The 24,494-nt window shown below is 35.3% G+C and overlaps 2 protein-coding genes across 6 annotated transcripts; one reads left to right on the top strand and one right to left on the bottom strand.

Annotated features, from left to right (window-relative positions):
- Positions 1 to 319: 319 nt before the first annotated feature.
- Positions 320 to 18,949, top strand: LOC307146236 (NACHT, LRR and PYD domains-containing protein 3-like). 5 transcript variants are annotated; one of them, XM_079850118.1, is made up of 15 exons: positions 320 to 401; positions 768 to 859; positions 1,019 to 1,120; positions 2,461 to 2,556; positions 2,698 to 2,752; positions 4,478 to 4,709; positions 4,965 to 6,705; positions 7,519 to 7,692; positions 8,100 to 8,273; positions 9,338 to 9,511; positions 9,807 to 9,980; positions 14,597 to 14,770; positions 16,742 to 16,915; positions 17,631 to 17,804; positions 18,143 to 18,949. In XM_079850118.1, the coding sequence occupies exons 2-15, from the start codon at positions 807 to 809 to the stop codon at positions 18,153 to 18,155; spliced, it is 3,510 nt and encodes a 1,169-aa protein (XP_079706244.1). In that variant the 5' UTR covers positions 320 to 401; positions 768 to 806; the 3' UTR covers positions 18,156 to 18,949. The 5 variants fall into 5 exon arrangements, with proteins under 5 accessions (XP_079706244.1, XP_079706246.1, XP_079706243.1 ...); XM_079850120.1 differs by having other exon boundaries at positions 359 to 401; positions 4,547 to 4,709; XM_079850117.1 differs by having other exon boundaries at positions 359 to 401; positions 17,631 to 17,737; positions 18,143 to 18,948.
- Positions 18,950 to 20,551: 1,602 nt separating this feature from the next.
- taf11 (TAF11 RNA polymerase II, TATA box binding protein (TBP)-associated factor) lies at positions 20,552 to 22,875 on the bottom strand. Its single transcript, XM_079848622.1, has 6 exons — positions 22,761 to 22,875; positions 22,406 to 22,555; positions 22,187 to 22,332; positions 21,966 to 22,053; positions 21,198 to 21,294; positions 20,552 to 21,105 (listed from the first exon to the last, which is right to left on the bottom strand). The coding sequence occupies exons 2-6, from the start codon at positions 22,541 to 22,543 to the stop codon at positions 20,975 to 20,977; spliced, it is 600 nt and encodes a 199-aa protein (XP_079704748.1). The 5' UTR covers positions 22,544 to 22,555; positions 22,761 to 22,875; the 3' UTR covers positions 20,552 to 20,974.
- Positions 22,876 to 24,494: the final 1,619 nt, after the last annotated feature.

The raw sequence follows: 24,494 nt of genomic DNA, 5'->3' as shown, positions 1-24,494 counted from the left end.
TAGACTAAAAGTCTGATTAAACATCTGATCTTTTTTTGACAGTTTAATAGTCAAATCCAATTTGGCCAAACAAGTTAAGTATTTTCATTTTTGGAGGGATAAAAATTCTCAGACACCAGTTGTTTTTTCCCAGTATCCTTAATCCTTGATGACTATTTCAACTGTTTTCTTTAACAAAGAACTACTGCTGTCCACATGGAAGTGTGTAACTATTCCAAAACAGTATTATCTGGACCTCCGCTGGGAATGAAAAACAGAGACTGGATCTCTTGGAAATTTAATTCAACACCCCTGGCCTACAGACTCCTCCTCCACAGGTGAAAGTAAAACTGTTTACCAACAAAAGATTCAAGGAAGCACTTGGTAAGAAGAGGGGAATTACACAAGGAAAGACGAATACAGTGAGTATCACAGCTTGTGCTTTACACATTGACACAATAAACTAAAACAAAATCGTAGAGATTTAAGTCTTATTCTATAGTATGTAATACATAATACTGTAATGTAATATTCATGTGAATGAGGAACTGGATGTCAGCAAGTTTCAACAGGTAAGTACTGAGCAAATAACAACACTTGAAAAATTAAAACAAAAACAAATGGTAAACCTCACAAGAGAACATTAACATTCAAAACTAACAGCTACATCGCACATCCCTTTGGATTGATCAGCACAGAAACTGCAGGCAGAACAGACAGCCACTATAACAAATACAGAGACTTTTGATGTTTTGATGTATCTGAATTGCTAATATGTGTGTGCTCAGTTTATTTGCAGATATATAATCAACATTTTAAATGATGCCATGGCTTCCAGAAAGAGTCTCTATGGAGAAACTGGTGCAAAGACAAAGGAATGGTGAGTCAGAGTCAATGGTTAGGTCCATTTCACTGTGGAGTGGCAAATTTCAGCATTTGATATTTATTTGTAATTTAGTTATTTGATCATTCTGCTGTACATAATAGCAAGAAACAGATTAATAATAAAAAACAATAATGAATTGCTGTTTATTTTCAGTCAAAGTGAATCTACTAAACCCCGCAGTGAGACCATGACGAGCAAGCAGTCAATGGATGAACCATACGGCTTCAGTTCAGGAAACACTTCTGCTCATGTGAGGTAGGAAGAGTCTCATGACAGCTGGAGGAACAGGTCTGACTGCATCAAGGATCCCAGAAAATGCATTTCCTTGCTTAAAAACAAGTTCCTCAAGCATGATGGGTTTGAAACTTTTTGACTTGATGACAAAATTTGAAGGCACCCCATGTACTCATATTTCTAAAATATATCAGCTTATTATTATTTTTTTTTTTACAGGAGTGGCAATATACTGTATTAAATTAATTAAAAGATACATAATTAATTAAAATAATAAAGGGTTCACACTTTTTGACCAATACATTTACATACATTTTCAGTTGTTTGTGATTACAGGATAAGACATTTCAATTTCTACTCCCTAAAATATTTTAAAGCCTAACATAACTATAAAATTGTAGATGCATCAGACACACTAAATGCAAAAGTTAACAATTGTAACTTTTCAAATTTTTTTAAATATCTTAGATAAATCAGACACACGATCTAGTCCAAAAGTAGATTCTGCTTGATTCATTTAATCATCCTATGTTTGGGGCATGGCTACTGCTGCAGGTGTAAGGTTTTTAGCCGGTGCGGGACCATGGCTGACGCGTTACAGGGGAAAAGATCACAGTCATAAACATGTCAAAGAAACAGGGAATTGGGATGCTATGATTTTGATTCTAGCATGCATAGATGGAGTTACAGTATTAGCAACAATGCAAATTTCCTTTTTACACAGAAGGAATGGGCATGAGAATTTTATTGTCATGATCAAAATATGTGATGTATATGTTGGGGTATGATTTTAAATTTACAAATGCATATGTGACGAGTTGGGAGTGAGATTGTGTTGATTATAGTGGAATTACAGCAAAGTTCAAAAAGGTATTATTCAATCTGTTTACCTCTTTGACTTAGGTCTCAAATCTTAAAGTTTTCACATAAAAGCATATACAGTCCCAGTCACAGGACTGGCCAGTTATGCAATGGATACATTGATTGCATATATGATTTTGAAATAATATATAAATATAAATTCATATTCTATGGGAGCCATAAATGCATAATAATGGTTATTGCATTTTTGATGCGGGCCAGACCCTCCGTCACCCCTAATATTGCATACTGGTTACTTGTACAGTATATTAATTATTAAGAAATTAATTATTAGCTGTAAATGAGGATGATAAGAAATCCACCATGTCATGTCATGACAATGAAAGTCAGGGGGGTTCACTGTTTTATCATTGCTTGGTCAAAACATGTTGAAAACTTCTTCAAAATATCTTCCTCCGATTTCTTCAGAAGAAAGAAATCATACAAATTTTGAACAGCATGAGGGATTAATTGTTGTTGTTTTTCAATCTGATTCAAAGTGAATCTACTAAACCCCGCAGTGAGACCATGACGAGCAAGCAGTCAATGGATGAACCATACGGCTTCAGTTCAGGCGACTCTTCTGCTGATGTGAGGTGAGGACAGACTCATGGTTTACAGCTGGAGGAGTCTGAACAGTTAATGTAAAGATTTAAGATGACAAATACTCACATTAATTCAATTTGTGAATTGCATGCCTGAGTAAATATTTACAAAAAATCTTCACACAACCACAGTGTAAATCAGGAGGAATCAAAGTCTTCCACAAGGAGGCAGTTTGACATTTTTAAGGTATGTGTTTTACCTTATATAAATCCAAATGAACATGACATCCCTTCAGAGACACGACTATGGGTGGTCTTTCATATAATTGGTTTTCAAGGATAATATCTTCATCTTATGAACAAATGAATCAAAAGTGGGCCTTTTTGGTAATGGTCAATTAGTGTTGTTTAAGTTAGTCTACTTCAAAATCCACTCAATACCGCTAAGTTTCCGTTCAGCACAAACCCTGAGTTCTGCATGCCTGCAAATGCTCTCATTATAACCAACAAAGTGTAGACACAATGTAAAGAAGCTATTCATTTTGCATTGTAGTGAGCTTCCTTAGCTAAAATGTGAGTTTTAACAGGAGTTCAGAACTCATTCAGTGAGCTTGTGATAAACTAAAGTTTTGCTTGCTTATTTTTTTGTTTGTTTTATGAATACATTATAGTCATCAAAAATATATAATATATAATCTGGTAACAATTTAAAAGATGGAGCTGAAAATGTAGATTTGCCAATATTTATAATAAACATTTTACATCTGTCACGTGTGGTTGCAGGAAGGCAGGCAAAGATGAGAATAAATTTCCAACACGAAGGTTTAATGGTAACAACAATATAAATTATAGCATAACAGGCAGCAACACGCACTATACACAACGTAGATCGGACAAAGACTGACTGAACAGACAGAACTTAAATGCAAACACAGATGATGATAATTTATTGAACACAGGTGATACAGAAGACGATGATGAACTGAACACAGGTGATACAGATGAACTGATAATGACAATGAAGATGACACCTGACTTGATGACAAGCAGACTAGCATAACAGGCAGCAACACACACTATACACAATGTAGATCGGACAAAGAAATGTGATGACGTGATGACAGACAAGTCCAATGAAAACAAACTAAACAAAACACAACAGTGACAACATGAAGCATGTAGCCCACATATATAGCATGCATTACAGTGTTTGTTTAATTAAGAAATAAAAGACAATATTCCTATAATCTCAGCAAAAAAAGGAACAACAAATGAGCATGAAATGATTCAACAACTGAGACCTAAACTGAACAAATTTCACTGACATTTGACGAACAGAAATGGAATAATGTTTAATATCAAAAATAGCAGTCAGTATCTGGTGTGTCCACCAGCTACTTTAAGTCCTACAGTGCATCTTAACCTCATGGTCTGCAGCAGATTGGACAGTTCTTATTTTGAGATGGTACTCCACTCTTCCACCAAGGCATTTGCAAGTTCTCTTAAAGTCCCATGTAGTCAATAATTGTATCCCTTAAAACTCATCTTTGATCACCATCTTACATTACAGACATTGCAGTTTATTACTCTGTCCACATGTTGAAACATTCTAGTTTAGTATTACTATTCTGAAGTGGTATTGTTGTGATTGGTCGTAGTGTTATCCAATTGCATGCAGTGAAATTTTCAAATACATGCTTGGTGCCGCCCCTAGAGCTGGCCAATTTCCTTAGTCGATGCCAGACCCTTAATCTTTCAGATTTGGGTCTGGATTTCCAGGCTAATTATGAACACAAATTATTGTAAATTTATTGTAATTCCCCTGCAAAAGACAAATGTCCTTTTTTTCCAACCCAATTTTTTTAAGAAAACAAAATTGGGCACACGGTGTATTTTTGTATCTGTGTTGACATACTTGATATCAAGTGATATCATGGAAAAATGCCTAATTTGTGAAAATCATCATCTGAAGATGAAGAAAGAGCTGAAGAGGTCTACAAGACTGCTGAGCCCAGATAACCCAGAATTCTCTAAAATAAAGGAGGAGGAGGAGGATGAAGGTCAGAGAACTGATTACCCAGAATTCTCTGAAAGAGAGGAGGTGGATAATGAAGAGCAGAGCGGAGTCAGACAGGGGCTTCTGAAGACACCGCAGGTCCTGAGGAACAGGAACCATACAGACATCACTAACATACTACAGACCAGTAAGAGCTTTATAGGAATATAAATATTTATTCTCATGTTACAAATCTGTATGACTGACTTGTGTGAAATGCAAAAGGAGTAATCTAGCAGAATGTCCAAACTTCTTTTTTCCATAAAATTAAAGTGAATGGGGACAAGGTACAGTTGTGGTCACTATTTTTGTTTATTGTATCATAAAAATAATAGATTGTAATGTTAGTTAATGTATGGCTTGTGAATAGCAATTTTTATTTTCATCTTTCTCTGTTTACCAGAACATACCCCTTTCTGTTTGGTACAACACAAATCTACAGTAAAGGAAAATTTCCATATAATTAATGATGGAATTTCAAATCAAGGAAACTCAATACCTCTACATGAGATCTACACGGAGTTGTACATCACAGTGGGAGGAAGAGGAGAGGTCAAAAATCAACATGAGGTAAAACAGATTGAGGCAACATCATGGACACCAGTGACACATGAAACGCCAATCAAATGCAATGACATCTTTAAAGCCTCACCTGGACGAGACAAACCCATCAGAACTGTACTGACTGAAGGAGTTGCTGGAATTGGAAAAACAGTCTCTGTGCAGAAGTTCATATTAGATTGGGCGGAAGAAAAAGACAATCAGGATGTTCATGCCATATTTCCCCTTCCTTTCAGAGAACTCAATTTAATGAATAAAAAGAATATAAGTCTGATGAAACTTCTTCAATACTTTTTTATGGATACAAAAGAACTGAGAGCAACAGACTTTGATGACCTCAAAGTCCTGTTCATATTTGATGGACTGGATGAGTGTCGACTTCCTCTAGATTTCCAGAACAATGATAGCTTGTTTGATAAAACAGAATCAGCCTCAGTGGATGTGCTGCTGACCAACCTCATCAAAGGGAATCTGCTTCCTTCTGCTCTCCTCTGGATCACCTCTCGACCAGCAGCAGCCAGTCACATCCCTCCTGAGTGTGTTGACCTGGTCACAGAGGTACAAGGTTTCAATGACCCTCAGAAGGACGAGTATTTCAGAAAGAGAATAGGTGATCAGAATCTGACCAATAGAATCATCACACACATCAAATCATCAAGGAGCCTCCACATCATGTGTCACATCCCAGTGTTCTGCTGGATCTCAGCCTCTGTTCTAGAGAAGATGTTGAGTGAAAACGAGAGTGCAGAGATCCCAAAGACTCTCACTCAAATGTTCACTCATTTCCTGATCTATCAGACCAAACTGAAGACCCAGAAGTATGATGGTAAATATGAAGTAGATCTTCAGCAGGCCAAGATGACCATCTTCTCACTGGGAAAACTAGCTTATGAACAGCTAGAAAAGGGGAACCTGATCTTTTATGAGGAGGATCTGAAACAGTTTGGTATTGATGTCAGAGAAGCAACAGTGTACTCAGGAGTCTGTACCCAGATCTTCAGAGAGGATTTAGGATTGTACCAGGGGAAGGTGTACAGCTTTGTTCACCTGAGCGTTCAAGAGTTTATTGCTGCTTTATTCAAGTTTCTTTCAGATAAAGAAACAAAAAGTAGCATGACAGATTTACTGAAGAGGGAAGTAGACAAGGCTTTACAGAGTGAAAATGGACACTGGGACCTTTACCTCCGCTTCCTTCTGGGTCTCTCACTGGAGTCCAATCAGACTCTCTTGCGAGATATTCTGACACAGACAGAAAGCAGTTCTGACAGCAAACAGGAAATAGTAGAGTACATTAAGATGAAGATCAAGGATAATTCCTCTCCAGAGAAGTCCATCAATCTGTTCCACTGTTTGAACGAACTGGAGGATAATTCACTAGTTCATGAAGTTCAAAAATTCTTGAGCAGAATGAATGTCATTCATTTCCCTAGAATCAGTCTTTCTCCTGCTCAATGGTCAGCTCTGGTGTTTGTGTTGCTGAACTCAGAAGAGGAGCTTGATGAGTTTCAACTGAGTAAATATAGACCATCTGAAGAAGGTCTTCTGATGCTGCTGCCAGTCATCAAAGTTTCTAGAAAATCTGAGTGAGCATTTTTCTAATTAAAATACATCATAGTTTATTTATTGCTTTAATGCTCTGAAAATATTGCATTGGGAAACATACCATATTGAAATATATACAGTACTGTGCAAAAGTCTTAGGCATGTTAGTATTTTCACCAAAAAAAAAAAAAAAAAAAAAGGTTTTAAACCAGTTATTTCTATATTTTGCAGTAGTGTGCCAGTAGGAAATATCAGTTTACATTTCCAAACAATCCATTTGCCATTAATTGTAATAATCCAGTGAGGTTTTTGAATGAGTCTGACAACAGCCAGTATGCTCAACATGGCCCCACACCATCATCGAGTCTGTCTGTGATTACATGAAGAAACAGAAAAAGACAAATAAATAAATAAATAAATCCAGAAGAACTGTGGTAACATCTCAAGAAACTCGAAGAAACCTACCTTAGAAACCTAAACTTGAAGAAACTATGAGCAAGTGTACCTAGGACAAAGGCTGTTTGAAATGCAAAGGGAGTTCTCACCAAATAATGATTTGATTTACTTAATATAATTAAATTGATAAATAAAATCGATTTATGATATTATTTTTGAAAGCATCCTCACTTTATAGCATTTTTACAGAAGAACATAACATTTTCACAGTACTGTAGCTTTGCATGAAGGTTTATTCATATACAAATTGTTTTAACTAATTTGAAAGCTAAAACATAACATTTTTATATGTATTGAGTTTTGTCAAAAGGCTGAAAAATAATGAGATACTGTATCTTTTGAACATAAGCAATTCGGTGTCTGTAGTTACATGGTTATTTTGATCACTTCTCTTAAAGTCTACAGAGCTGTAATCTGACAATGAAGAGCTGTTCAACACTGGCCTCAGTTCTCAGCTCAAACTCTTCAAGTCTGAGAGAGCTGAACCTGAATAACAACAACCTGCAAGATTCAGGACTGAAGCTACTCTCTGAGGGACTGAAGCATCCTCAATGTAGATTGCAGACTCTAAAGTAAGACGTTACTCAAAGGTTTTTTAAACGTAATATGAAAGATCCAACACACCTGCCTGGAAACACTCTAACACCACTAAAGACTCTGCAGAATAGTAATCCTTTAGGTGTAGGATTGGGCACCCCTGCTCTACACCTTATCTTTTTGTGTATATATAGCTTACATATTTGTTATAACCACTAATAGTTTCTTTGTTTTTAATGTCAATACATCAGTCAAACACTAACAATTCACATAATTTTTTCCAGTGGCATTTATTTGTGTTGATCTCTGTGAGTGATTTTACTACTTGTGCAGACTACCTTTGAGAATTGTTCAGAAGTTCAGATGAATTGCTATTAATATATATATATATATATATATATATATATATATATATATATATATATATATATATTCTCTACAGGCTGTATAACTGCAGGATTGGAGAAGAAGGTTGTGTTGCTCTGGTTTCAGCTCTGAGATCAAATCCCTCACACCTGAGAGAACTGGATCTGAGCTGGAATAAACCAAGGGACTCGGGAGGGAAGTTGCTCTCTGATCTATTGAAGGACTCACACTGTAAACTGGAGAAGTTATTGTGAGTGCTGCTGTATTGACAGATTTTTGAATGATAAATAAGTTATTTCTTTATTTTTTGCTCCTTACAAACTCCTTTTCTGTAACAATAGGGTCTAAAAGTCTGAGACCGCAAGTAAAATGGCATGTTATATGTCTCTAACCATGTACAGGGACAACATTAAAAAACAATGAATAGAAAAACATGGTTAAGATTGTGTGTGAGAGAGTGTGGACCCAGATAGCCTAGTGTTTGTCCTCAACACTAATAAGTGGCTGCAATGGCAAATAATCTTTGATAAGCAACGTTATGCACTGGTGTAATTTTTATGCAAACTTTCTCCTCCATGTTTATAATTTTTAGCAGCATAAGATAGCATGCAGCTGTCTACATTAAAACCAGTTTAGTGCTTGCTTCAGAAGAATTACTAGAGCAACCAAAACTAGGAACAATTACTAAAGAACAACCAGTACGGCAAAGTTACCAGTTTAAACAGGTCCTATACAGTTTGTATCATAGTTTAAGAGTTTTGGTTTTGGTATGTTTCAGTACTTGCTATATTCAAGAGAAAAAGTAATGTACTAACAAAAGAAAGAATACTCTTTAGATTACCTTAAAAGACAGCTTTTTAAAAATTAAATCAGCATTTTAACTTTGAAATACATGCATTACACTACATCTTTTAACAAAAACTGCATTTCTAATTCAACATATAACATTTGGAAGCTGTGTATCACTTTTTAAACAGCTGAGCAGCTCAGAACACTCAGTCAATCTCTTATGTTCTAGGCCACTATTTTTATGTTCTATATGCTATATGCGTCATCAGATATGAGATCAACTATGGTGCATATGACTCAAGTAAGAGTAAATAAGTTGTTTGCTTAAAAACTACTCAAGTAACTATGTTACAAAGTATTTTAGTATTATTTTTCTATTTTATAGTCTGTACCGGCACCCAGTTTGCTCTGCTCAATATTCTGCTCTGTGTGTGCCCTCACTGCTCAGTTGCTGTTCATTTCACCTGCTGGATTTTCAATTGTATTGAGCAGTAAATTTGAGGATGTTTCTTTTTCTCTCTACAGGCTTTGTAACTGCAGTATTGGAGAGGACGTTTGTACTGCTCTGGCATCATCTCTGAGATCAAACCCTTCAAACCTGAGAGAACTGAATCTGAGCTATAATAAACCAGGACACTCAGCAGTGGAACTGCTCTCTTACCTACTGAATGATCCACACTGTAAACTGGAGAAACTGCAGTGAGTCTTATTAGTTATTATAGTTTTGAAATTTGAAATTATCATGCTATCATTGGGCAGATGTTATCATTGAGAACTAATGGGGTGGATATTTATTTAAATAATAATAATCCTTATAAGTTATCTCAGGACATCATTTCCTATATTTTTCTCTGGTTATACAACACTATGGATAGAATAGTAGTAAAACAATAACATTAAACAATACATAAACACATTCCACCAATGGAAAAGTATATTTATATTACAGTGCAGAAAGAGCAGAATAAGAATTATTTCTGTATATTCTCCACAGGCTGTGTAACTGCAGTATTGGAGAAGAAGGTTGTGCTGCTCTGGCTAAAGCTCTGAGATCAAACCCCTCACACCTGAGAGAACTGAATCTGAACTATAATAAACCAGGAGTTTCAGGTGTGAAGCTGCTCTCTGATCTACTGAAGGATCCACAATGTAAACTGGAGAAACTACTGTGAGTTTAAATATTTTACCATATTGTAAAATGGTTAATATGATGTAGAATTTATAATACCTTTTAATAATACAGACATATGGGAGGAATTCCAATGTTTTTATTTTATTTGTCCAGAATTTACACCACAATGATCACATGGACCACTGCAGTACAGGGTTTGTCTTTGTCAAAAAAATATATGGATAAAATCTAAAGGTCCATGAAAACGAAACTGAAACAATAACAGTTTGTGTGTCATGATACGTTGTTGGAAAGCACACAAAGATGAAGAATCAGGTTCAACAATTTTTAATAATATCCAAAGGTATCTTCAACAAAAGGCAGGCAAGCAAACATAACGTCACATTAACGAGACCGTACAAACTAAAGGGAAAACAAACATGAACTTATATACAAACGATAACAAGGTGCATACACCTGAACAGAATGACAAACCAAATTAGTTACTATGACAACTAAAGACTGGTGGTCACTAGAATGGCTGGATCCCAAATGGCACACTCCGGCCTTGTGGACCTCCTCCGAGTTCACACTAGGTGACGTCAGGAAGTGCAGACCTAAGGGGCGCTGGCCTTGAGTCCATGAGGGCACGCGAGCGTGTATTTTGGGACAGGCTTGATGACATCATGCTACCGAAAGTCAAACAGCCACGAAACTCCTCCCCTGATTGGGTGTTCGCAATGATTCCTGGGTAGGTAACTCGTGTGGAGGGTGCGAAAATGCGGGCTTTGCCGAAGTCCGCATCAAGGGCACAAAGGCGGCGCTCGCAAGCACACTTCTGAGCGCTGAAATGCCGAATGGGACATCTTACGGACTCGTACACTTGGTGAGCATGCGCAATTTAAGGCCACGAGACCGCGAGTCCACATGAAGTGTGCCATTTAGGATCCAGCCAACAAAGGAAAAAGGAAACTAAATAGAAACATACTGAAAGTCTATGAAAATAAAATTAAGACAAAAATAACTGAATATGTTACTATGTGACCGTTATTTTTTTCAAAGTTTGAAATGTCCTTGATCTTTGAACTTACCAGCTCTCACCAGCCACCCTAAAGATAACCTGAAACGTAGATTTTCAATACTTGATATCATAACTTTAAAATCAATTTGTAGTCCCATTTAAAGATATAATATCTTTAAATCTATCTATCTATCTATCTATCTATCTATCTATCTATCTATCTATCTATCTCTCTCTCTCTCTCTCAATATATATATATATATATATAGAGAGAGAGAGAGAGTATATATGTATATATATATATATATATATATATATATATATATATATATATATATATATATATATATATATTAGTGCTGTCATAGTTAATAACGCGTTATTTTAACGTGTAATTAACGTAGCGTGTATTTTCTGTTTGACCCGTGGCCCAACCCCTAGTTGGAGAAATGGAGATACACAGTGTTACCAACTTAGCGACATTGCAGACCCCTTTAGCGATTTTTCCCTTCAAAAAAGCGCCCAAACCTTATTTAGTTTCTGAGAATCGCCGGTACTGCTCTCCCAGCACGCACTCGCACCTTTCTCTCTCTCTCTCTCTCTCTCTCTCTCTCTCTCTCTCTCTCTCTCTCTCTCTCTCTCTCTCTCTCTCTCTCTCTCTCTCTCTGCGTCTCGTGCGGCAGAGAGGAGCAGCGCTTAAATTCAGTTAAACACAGATATTATGCTGCTTCTCTAATTTTACATGCAAGTATAGCCGAAATCACAGCACAGATATTGTCTTTATCTTATGTGTATTTGATTTCATTAGACGACGACTTGATTATCGGGATTTTTGTGCAGATTAACATCTTGGAAGGGAGAGCTGGTTATGTCTTAATGGGTCGCGTTTCAGTCACTATTTCATATTCATTCCGTTGTTTGACAACAGAAACAGTAAAATATACCAATGAAAACAGTTTTATTGAGAATTTAGCTTCATCAAAATGGGCACAGAGAGAGACAAACCAATGTAATAATAAATGTACATTTAGCATTTTCAGAAGAGCTGCCCTGTCATGCAAAAATCTAAACATGTTTGTGTTAGTAAATTGCTCAGTGCAAAGAAAGAGAAGTAATGAGAACCTGATATTTCTTTGTTCTTTCTTCATGTGTCTAATAGACATGAACAAGTTCTTTGAAAAACATCTATGACCTTTGAAACATGTCTCATCTTCATGCTCTATATTTACTATGCTGCCCTACAAAGGCAAAAGACCTTAAGTCGCTAGAGTGTGGAACTGAGAAAAATGACTTTAAAGATTTTTAGTTGTCTCGCCAAATTAATTATAGGTAGGACACTGGAAATCTGGCAAATAGATGTTTTAGTAATGGAAATTATATACATAAAAAAATCTTGAGCTCAAACTTGACTTTTGACCACTATTTTAAAGTTACTGTACTCTGCCTTTGTATTGTCAGCAAAAAGTGAGAAGTCATGCCAAGGCAAAAGGCAGTAACTTCCACATTATCAATATTTAGTTGCTGATCACCATTAACAAAATCATTATAGTACACACCTGTATAAAATCTAGTGATCATGGCATTTATTTTGTATGATTTACAATTATTTATAGCCATCTACTTATTGCTATCCTGTGCTTTGGTTGCATTCTGATGGCATTATTAATACATTTGACATGACAAAATACCTCCTATTAGTCCAGTGTTAACTCGACCGCGTTTAGGGCGGGGCTGAAGGCGAAGTTTTGGCACTCTGCCAGCTAGTTTGCCGAGCTTTAATTCTTGGTTGTATTCATCTGATACGGCAATGTGTAACGTTTTTCTGTCAACTCTGCATAATCCTTCGCGATCGATATCGCACGTTTGTCGATGGAGCAGACCATACTAAATGTTCTGACCGCTCTGAGGACATCAGAAGTTAGAGCGACTGATGGCAGCTGTACAAAGTACACAGGCTACACCGTAATTTTAATTTTAATGGACATTAAAACAAAGGCAGATAACCGTACAGTCTGGTAGGTAGCATTATTTGATTGAACACCGGCACAGTAACTTCATATTGACGCGCGGCTAAACAAAGGCAGAGCACCGTAACTCGTAATTTGAGCGTTCCAAAACAAAGCCAAAGAGCGGTAACTGATGTTACGGTGTTCTGCCTTGGTTTCTCATGGGCTTTTGGAAGTTACTGTTAAGACAAATCATTATTTTCTCGATAAAAAAACGGAATTGATTCAAGATACTTGTCCACATGATAAAGAAGGTCTTGAATGTGCCAAAAATATAAATAACTCATTTTCGACAAAAAACGAAGTTACGGTCTTTTGCCTTTGCACGGCAGTATGGTTTCAATAATAAACATACATTTGCATAAAGCATCCATATTTATCCATGTCCAGATTAGAGTATTACAAACTTGAAAAGTATTCATTTAAGGTACATTTATAACAAATAAAAAATGTGTGAATAATCGTGAGTTAACTCATGACAATCATGTGATTAATCACGATTAATTTTTTAATCGATTGACAGCCATAATATATATAATATTGAATGCGTTTAGCGATTCTAGTGAAAAACTTAAATTTTACTTTCACTTATTTACTTTCGACAAATGTTTACCTTGTGAAATTTGTAGTACTTCTGGACATGTATACATTTAAAAAATAATTTAATTCAAACCACTTAGCATTAAATTACTTTATATTGAATTGGTATTTTATATTAATTGGCTGATGGTGCAGGCGCCTCTTCACAGGCACTACGTCACTCACTCTTAACCTTCATCATTCCCCCGCATTTTGTAACATATCTTTCCGTTGCGGGTCAAAATGAACCAAAGCCCTAAAATTATACTTTTTTTTTTTTTGTCCAGAAACCTTATTTTATTTCATTTTGATTATATATAATCAAATATATATATATATTTGACTGTTTATTTGACTGTTTTTTTTTTCATTCACTATAACATAATATATAAAACATTCATTATAACATAATATATAACACATTAACATAATTTTCTGATCATTAATCAATGATCATTAATCATTAATCAGTTAAAGCACATCAACAAAACATTTCTTTGAACACAGAAACTCACCAGAGTTTGTAGAAGTAATGTTTTCTCAATCGACATAGATTGGAATTCCTTTTGAAACCCATGAACATACTTAAACAATTTTATATGAAAAGTTCAAACATCTTTTGTCAGAAAATTGTGCGTATCAGCTATAGTCTTCTCTCAATATCTATTCTCTCAATATGTCTTTACATTGCAATGAGAAATGTACAGTATTTTTTTATAGTACAATGAATTTCAAAAGAGCAAATATAATTAGATTTCTCTTGTTGTCACCGCTTTAAGGGTGTTACGATCCAGCTTGTGCTGCAGCAAACTGGGTGTCTCCTCACATTTGTGAGATTTTACAGACTGTGACAAGTGTTGGACTAATGGAAACATACCCATATTTCAGGCTGTTCCTTACGTTATTAGAGGATGTTCACAGTATTGTAATTTTTGAGTAAATTATGTGTTTAACTTATAATCAGTTTCTCTAAAAATAAAAGTAATACACATAACATTTTTTTTTGCTGAATTCATGTGCTGAACTGAAAGGTGTGTGTGTCATGTGCTTTCTCTTTCTCTCTATAGGCTGTGTGACTGCTTTATTACTGAGGAGTGTTTTAAAGCTCTAGTTTCAGGTTTGAGATCAAACCCCTCACATCTGAGAGAACTCAATCTCAATGGAAATGAAATAGGAGACACAGGGGTAAAGCTGCTTTCTGATCTACTGCAGGATAATCACTGTAAACTGGAGAAATTACAGTGAGTGTCAGTGTAGTTATTGAAAGGCAGCACCACAGTGAAATTATCTTCTTGTTCTTGTTTTTCTTTTCTGCAATTCAGTATGAACTATAATGTACAGACTCCTTTCAAACATTTTATAAAATACAGTTTCCCCCATATACTGTACGCGCTATCTATTATTGGTTGTTTGGTTATTTAACCATCCGGTGCTCATGGGGTTCAATCAAAATAAATTTTTTCAGTCAAAAACATTGTGTTAGAACATTATGTTAGGCTGAAACAAAGGTTACAAAGTTTTTAACATAGTCCTTCGAGCTAAGATGGCTAATGTATTTTTGCCCACTAAAGAGCAGCTCCTTCTGACATCTCATTATGAAATAAATGTTTTTCTCTAGTTCACGTTGGCCACAATTATTGGCATCCAATTATTGCAATGTCCTTTTATCAAGATAATAGCTCTGAGTCTTCTTCTACAATGCCTGATGAGTTTGGAGAACACCTGACAAGAGATCAGAGACCATTCCTTCATACAAAATCTCTCCAGATCCTTCAGATTCCCAGCTCCATGTTGGTGCTTCTTCTCTTCAGTTCACCCCACTCGTTTTCTACAAGGTTCAGGTCAGGGAACTGAGATGGCTATGGCAGAAGATTCATTTTTATTTGCTAGAGTCCATGGTTGATAGGTATTTGCTAGAATCCATGATACCATGTATCTGAACAAGATGGCTAGGACCTCCAGCATAAAAAATAGGCCCACAACATTAAAGATCCAGCAGTATAATTAACCGGGGGTTTGGGTACTTGTTATCCCTGTTTGCTGCCAAAAAGCTCCTTTTTTAGTTTCATCTGACCATAGAATAAGGCCCCTTTTGAATTCCAGTCGTGTCTGACAACTGAATATTCTGGAGTTTGTTTTTGGATGAGTGAGGAGGATTTTTCTTCAAACCCTCCCTAACAACTTGTGGTGATGTAGGTGTTGTTTGATAAAAAAAATGTTTTTAGGTTGTCTGACCCCAAGACTCAACTAATCTCTTCAATTCTCCAGCTGTGATCCTTGGAAAGTCTTTGGCCACTCAAACTCTCCTCTTCACCGTGCATTAGGATGATATAGACCAGGGATCTCCAACCCTGCTCCTGGAGATTTACTGTCCTGCAGACTTCAGTTCCAACCCTGTTCCAACACACCTGCCTGTAATTATCAAGTAACTCTGAACAGCTTAATTAGCTGGTCCAGGTGTGTTTGATTGGGGTTGGAGCTAAAATCTGAGGACAGTAGCTCTCCAGGAGCAGGGTTGGAGACCCTATAGACACATGTCCTCTTCCAGGCAGATTTGTAACATCTTTAGTTTATTGATTCTTAATTATCGCCCTGATGGCAGAAATGGGGATTTTCAATGCTTTATCTATTTTCTTACAGCCGACTTTCTATTTTGTAAAGCTCAACAATCTTTTGCTGCACATCAGAACTATATTCTTTGGTTCTAATCATTGTGAAGAATGATTAAAGGAATTTGGCATTTGTGTTTCCTTATATGTATTCTCCTGTGGAACAGGAAGTCATGGCTAGATGCTCTAAGTCACCCTGGTGTGCTAAAACAAACTTAAATATGAATGGGAATATATTTGCATAAGAATTTATAGGGGTGCCAATAATTGTGTCCAACATGCATTGGAGAAAAACATTTATTATTGTGAGTTTCCCCCTACTTTCAATTGTTTTACTTCAATGAAAGTTTAGAATTTTGTGAATTTTTTTAATGAAAGATCAAAAGGATAAACAATGCCAACAGTAAAAAATGTGAAGGTTGTTTTAAAATGCATCCAACATCATATGATTGTGTTATCTTGTCTTATTCTGTAGTTTGCTCACAACTCTTGATCCACGGACTGTTTTTTTCTTTGGAATGATAAAGTACACATTCATCTGATTCTAACACTTACATATAAATGTATATGATTTAACTATATTTTCTCTCCTTTCAACTGCAGGCTGAAATCGTGCAAATTTCAAGAAGAAGGTTGTGCTGCTCTGGCTTCAGCTCTGAGATCAAACCCCTCACATCTGAGAGAACTGGATTTGAGCAATAATAAAATAGACGATTCAGGAATTAAGCTGCTCTCTGATCTATTGAAGGACTGGAAATGTAAACTAGAGAAACTGCAGTGAGTTCTGCACTGGTCATATTATATTTGTAGTATTTGCGGTATATATATATATATATATATATATATATATATATATATATATATATATATATATACATATATACATATATATATATATATATATATATATATATATATACACACATATATATATATATATATATATATATATATATATATATATATATATATACATATACATATATACATATACTGCAGTGGCCAAAAGTGATGTCTCGCCTATGAAAATTAACATCTTCATCCTTTATTCCTAATTTTAAAAACTTGTTAAAGATTTTATAGGCATATTGCTGTAACGTAGTCAACAGGCAGAAAGACAAATGAGATTTAAAAACAAAACAGTTTTTTATTAATTATCTGAACACATTGGAGATAACTCAAGAGAGTAACACAAACAACATTTAAATCAAACGAGAACTGACAAAGAACAACAAAGAAACAGGGTTATAAATACATGGTTGGAACAAAGGAAACCAAACTAGGTGAAACTAATATGTTGTAGCCAGTGTACGCTTTTTCCTGTGAGCTTTTTTTATTTTTTATACATTTTGTTCTAAAAATGATTTTAAAAACTGGGCTGATAAATCATTGTAGGCAGATCACACACAAAATATCTCAAAAATACATACATTTCATTTGTACAACATTGAAGGAAACATTAAGGATTGTTTGTACTTTTTATTCACTACAGGCTGTATAACTGCAGTATTGGAGAAGAAGGTTGTGCTGCTCTGGCTTCAGCTCTGAGATCAAACCCCTCACACCTGAGAGAACTGAATCTGAACCACAATAAACCAGGTGATTCAGGAATGAAGTTGCTTTCCGATTTACTGAAGGATCCACACTGTAAACTGGAGAAACTACAGTGAGTGATGATTTACTCCAGGGATGGGCAACTTCGGTCCTGGAGGGCCACTGTCCTACAGAGTTTAGCTTCAACCCTAATCAAACACACCTGAACAAGCTAATCAAGGTCCTCAGGATTATTAGAAAATTACAGGCAGGTGATTTTTTCAGGGTTGGAGCTAAACTCTGTAGGACAGTGGCCCTCCAGGACCGAAGTTGCCCATCCCTGATTTACTCCATGAATTTTAAATGTTTAATTGCATATTGCAAGTAAAGTGTCTGTCATTCACATTTTTGTCTTATTTTTTACAGTAAAATGTTTATTCATTTCTAAGTTTTCAGTCTTATTTTTTACAGTTTCATTTCCTAAAACAATCAACTACAAAGGCTACAAATGGCAATCCAAACAACTGATTTCTGTCATAATCAACCGGATTATGGACATTTCCATTTAGTTATTTAGCCATATGCTGTAAGGACTTACAGCAAAGTGACTTACAAATGAAGAACATGAGAAGAAATTGATCATAAATGTAATTTTATTTTTTATTTTTTTCAATACAATTGAAAACATCTATACAATTTAAAGATATGAAGTACAGAAGCAGAGAAAAGAGTGTTTATGATAGTGCCCAGGAGACAAAGCTCTAAACTGGTAAGTGTGACTTGGAGACCTCTCCTCTCCAGGAAACCTTAAGGGTTCTCTTGCCATGGGGTAAGGATCGAACCATTCAAGTGCAATTCTGCTTTTCTGATGATCATTACCTACAGCTGTTTACACATTTCTGATCACCAAGAGAGCAGCATCAAAAGAAAGGAGTTGGATTACCACCTACAGCAGATTAGTGGGGTGGGTGTTGAAAAGAGTTTCTTTGTTAAAGGAACTGTTTAAAAAAGAAAAAGAAAAAAAATGTATGTGTAAATGAACAAGACATTGGTGTCATGTCAGATTGTTGGTTTTAAATTCTTGAATTGATTTGTCCTTGTTTACCTTGTTTCTAACTGATTGTCTTGTTTTTTGGTTAATTGAATGGCACATGTTCATCCTAGTTCATGTCCTGCTGAGGATAAAACATTTATTTTGACCTCTGATCTATACATTAAAGTATGCTAACTGTGTGAAAATGTCAACAATGATGGTCAATAAAATGTTTCTTAAAGTTGAACTTTGTGTATCTCCTGTCAGTTGCAGTCGTGTCATTGTTGGGGTTGTTACGCTATGCCCTTTACACCATTTTCACAAGCAGATGTCACCAGTTTGGAGTGCTATGAAACAGTAAATCATTTCGCAGAGCTGATAGATTTAAAAGTTACAATTATATACAGTATAATTGTAAATATGTACTTGTAAAACATATTTTTAAAAACATTTATTTGAGATTTATATTTTGGTTGTGATGTATATTTTTTATGCTCTGCTTATTTATGTAAAACTGGCACATATAAACAGTGATTTGGGCCACATGAGATACATTACACTTTCCACAGCAAGATTTCATCACATTACATGCCTACATAACTTTAAAAGTGACTTTTTGATGTTTACAGACGACTCCACAGGTGAAAGTAAAACTTTTAAAGCCACCACATTACATCATGACATACACTATAACAGACAGACTCAGTCCTCTAAAATTATTGCCTACTTGAGGGTGTCAAAACAAATAACTGTATGATTATCTTGTAACTTCCACTGTTACAATATAATTTTAAAATGAGTGCACATTCTTACACAGTCTACACCTTAAGGCTGGAATACACTACACAACTTTTAAAATCTGATCAGATTTTAAAACACTAGGTACAACACTTGCTGACTTTGAAAAACCGGGCATTACTCTAAATGATTGAGGATCAAACACTATCAGAAGTTGTTCCAAAAACAAACTCGCACAGAAACACGTGCCTCGTTATAGGAGATGCTTGACATGAAAATAATGCATTCTTTTCGGCTCAAAATCTCAGACATGCTTGATATGCTCCAACTGGACGGATTCATAGTCTTAACCTAAAACATCAGTCAGTGCCCATCATACATTATGTGATTTTCTTTGAAATCTGTCAACTTTGCCGATTTACTCTGACTTTCAGCAACTATCGTTGACTTGTCCAGAGTGTAAATCTGGGCAAAAAGTCACATTTAAATATTATTCCATTAATTTTTATGAAAATGTGTCATATAATTGAGATGTTTCTTAAAAACTCACTGAAATGTTTTGTGTAAACCTTATTGCAGATAACTGCTTATAAACTTCTACAATATAAACTGTTTCAATATAAAAATTAATGTGATTTGTTCACTTCAGTATTTTGGGCAGTTCCATAAATGTCTGTATTGCAAAATATTTTTTTTATATTCCTTCTTGTTCAAGAAGCCGTTTCATTTTGATATACGTCACAATAGTGAAGAAAAGACGATAACAGATGTTAAAGTAGAATGGTCTACAGTCTTTACAAATGAGGATCTTTTTCTGTTTGTTTTGTATTGATTAATTAACCATCAGGTTTATATACTATTATACACATAAACTAGTTACTGTCCTTTGATATTTTGCACTGCATTATAATGGTAAACTCAGAAACCTTTTAGTTTATATGCAGACTAACATGGCATTATAAGATATGAGCCTAGATTACATTTGTTATTACATATAATAACATTTGTTATTATTAGCTTTTCTATGACTCGCTCACCACGCCACTAGTGTGCTGGCTGTGAAAAGGTTTACACTAATAAGAACAGAAAATGATAAAGAAAACTCTGGGTTCCGTCAAAATATTTAATATTCCATTCTTCAAGTCAAAAGATAACATTTTGACAATGTCCACAAACATAAAATGACTGCACATATATGCAATTTTCAAAACAAAACAAACATTATAAAATATAACAATAAAAAAAGAGAGTCCACAGACATTTCTCTGACCTAGAGATTTGAGTCACAGCGAGGAACTGTTCGATATGTACTGTCCTAAAAGTCTTCAATAACATGAATTTATTGTTGTTGTTTATAATTCAGCTGCTATCTCCAGATGACAGACTGAAGTATTACTACATTGTCAACTGTAAACCTCATGATCAAAACAACAGTGCCTTCCAGACACCTCAGAGATCTGGAAGAAGACATGGTCATGACCATATTCCCTCTGCTTATCCACAGAGCCTTTTCCGTGAAGAGGGACTCAAGCTCAGTGGAAGAGGATGTGTTTGTGTTTGGTGTTGGGAATCTGCTCTCGGCTCTTCAGTCTCCTGACGGCTTCTCTCATGTGTTTGGGCTGCAGGGGTGGCGTGTCGCCCCACTTCTCACACACGTCAAGAGCTGGAGTGCAAGAAAAAAAAAGAAAAACATTATGGAGGCAATCAATGAGGCGTACGGTTTCTAGCTGAATCATACTTCAGTGTCATACCAACCTTCCTCAACAATCTCCCCAGCAAACACCTTCGAAATTCCAGACATGGCGATGACCACATTTTGAGAGACGGATGATCCTGTGATGGACTGAACTAGCTGGAAGACAGGAACAATCTTTTTAAACAACTTTCAACCTTTTTCATATATATATATATATATATATATATATATATATATATATATATATATATATATATATATATATATATATATTCCAACACCTTGTGGTATACTTAGATCTTGTAAATGTTTACAGGATTCCCATTAGAATTGTTTTTATCGTCATTTGGAACCAAGCCTAATTAAAATGTGTGTATCAACTTATTATAAATGTTTAATTCCTATACTATCTGTACAACAATTACATAACGGTTTTCCTTAATTTTCCAGTAGCAAGACATTATTTCAGTAGAAGCAGGGCTCTGATAACATTTACTATATCATGCAATAAGACTCAAAATATCAAATAAAAATCTTTTTTGATAAAAAGGACTCTCATTTGATCAAATTAAGTTGTTTTAAAGTTGGTCCCATATTATGATTAATTCCAAATGAAATCTTGCATATATTTCTTAAGGATTTCCTGACTGATCCCATGGATGCCAGGTGTGCTAATCACAAACTAGCCCAATGGCCAATCAAAAATAGTCAAACTCAAACATGACTTTGTGGGGTTTTGGAGTGTCGAAATTGTACATCTGACCTTCAACAATTTAAAAGTAGCCCAGAGGAAAAAAACACGGACAAACACCGACTCCTCCACTTACTCTCTTTATAGCTGCCTTTGGGAAAGCGGAGCGTCTGTACATCTCATAGCGGTTCAGCTGTTCTTCAGAGAATGATGATACTAAAACTCTGTGCAACAAAAATGAGGAGTAAACATATCAGTCAGTGTAATCTATCAGAGGCAGGTTTTCAGGTAAGGTAAGTTTTGCACCTTAATACAGTAAACCAGCATGCAGCACAATGAATGACAAACAAAACTCACTGCATCTTTTGTATTTCATCTTCATCAACTTTTTGCCGTTTCTCCTTTTTCTTGTCTTGCTCCAATTTCAGTTTTTTAGCAGGAGAGGGGTGAAGAGAAGATCCTTCTTCATCTTCTTCACCAGCAGCAGCAGCGTCTTCAGACCTCTAAAGATAAAACATGAATAAATACATTTCTATTATATAATTTCTAGTGTTTCTGGATGAGAGGTGGACGGACCGCTTTGCCCTCCTCCTTGGGTCTGCTGTGTCCCGCCGCGGGTTCATTGGAGACCCCGCCGCTCGCCGGAGCGTCCCCGGACCCCAGGCTCTTATGCTCGACTCTGTCCTCGGGCTTCACTCGGTCCGGGTCTGCCATGCTTCGGCTGAGCTGAGGGGCATTCAATAAAGAGGAAGAAGAAATATAACTTAATATAATATGATTTTACATCACGGTACTATATATGTTTATTGTGTGCATAATTTACATTAGACTGGGACCGAAACTGAAACAACATTTTAGACAAAAAGGCCGTGTGTGTAAATAAACAGTGCAAAATAGACATTAAAAACAGAGACTTCTCCTAATAACATACCTCAGGCCGACCGCAGGGTTGAAAATAGTTTTATAAACACGGAATCAGAACTGTTTGTTTGTTTTACGCCTCTACACTCCAGACTGAACCCGGACTCAACAGTCAGGACAATATCCGGTCAATTTCAAAATAAGAGTCCAAATCAGTTTCCATCACTGGGTGGCGCACTTTGCTAGATAACGAACTGTTGCGTAGGAAAAGCAGCTTTGCTTATTTTTTTACATTCTATGCTTTGCACAGAGGAATAGAGGAATGCTCCACTGAAACGCATGCATATCCTAACCTACTGTCTAATTGGAGGAAATTGTACAACAACCGCTTAAATAAGTATCTCGTTTGAATCTATTACTTCCAATGACATGCTTAAGCTTTTTTTATATTATTATTTAAATAAAAAACCCATAAACATAAACACAAACGTTTGTGATTGTGCCATCCTGACCAGCGCTAAGATAAGTAACAAATGCCACGTGACACACCATTTGCTTATTTCTTCATAAGGAGCGTGAGGGCCTATGGTACGGACACTATTTTACACATAGACTGTAAAAAATAGATTTTACAGCTAAAAAAAAAAAAAAATGAGAGAAAGAAAAAGGTAAAATTTGAGTCATTGAGTAGAATTTACACATTTAAATTAGAATTATTATTTAGATCCAATTAATATATTTTGCTTGCACCCACGCCTCTTTAAACACCACTGAATTTAATCTATAAAATCCATACTTTTAAGACCAAGAAAATTTATGTCTGAAATTAATTTATTTACAAAAATCGCTTTTTAGAAAAAACATTTATTTTTAATTATATAAATTATTTTATTTTATGTGATGCTTTTTGCATGAAATTTCAAGTGGTAAATGTGTATTTAAAATATCATAATGTATAATCTATAAATGCATGATGGCCAAATTGGTTTATGAATAAAATAATAGGCCTACTACAGGAGCATAAGAGTCAAGAACCCGCTAGAAAATCAATCAAAGACTGTAAATCCTATGCTCAAAATAATGAATCGGTTTGAGTAGGGTAAACGTAAATTAAACAAATTAGTTCAATCAAATGAACTGAGTCTATACCTTTCTCTTTCTTTTGATTTCACAAAACTGACAGATTTTAAGTTTTCTGAGTGTTTCAATATTTTGAGTTTTATTAACTCGCTTCTTTTAACTTAGACAAACTTAACACTGGGCTGGGATTCCTATTTCCTAGCATGCTTTGACATGACACTTGAAAGGGAGAGTAAATGCTAAAATGAAGTGTTATATAATGTTTTTGTGTGTGTGTGTGTGTGTGCAATATTAATGTTTATGATTTAGTTTTATTTTATGTTTAGCTATGCTAACTTAGAAAAAATTCTGTTATGTGTTTTTTTGAAGGGCTTCAGTCATTGTGATGAGTGGAGCATGAGCTTTGAACAGGTATATGTTAAATGTTCTATATTGCCTTACTTATAACTTACTTACAATGCATTAATAAGCAAGTTAGCATTTACTAGCTAATTAAAGCTAGCTATGTTTCCACTACTAAAAATATTCAAGTAAGATATTCCATGGTAATTTGAAGTGAAATGTAGCTAACTCAAATATTTAAAGTTAAGAGCAATTAAAATGTATGAGTTCAAAAATAAAAATCAGATTTTTATCGAAAGGAATGCGTTTCATTACTTTTACGTTACTTTTCCTCACCTGGGCTGGGCTTGCTTATTTGTTTTATAATAACAAATAAATAAAT

This window comes from Squalius cephalus (assembly GCF_949319135.1).
Source record: "Squalius cephalus genome assembly, chromosome: 18".
NCBI classification, from domain to species: Eukaryota; Metazoa; Chordata; class Actinopteri; order Cypriniformes; family Leuciscidae; genus Squalius; species Squalius cephalus.
This window is presented reverse-complemented; position numbering and strand designations above follow the sequence as displayed.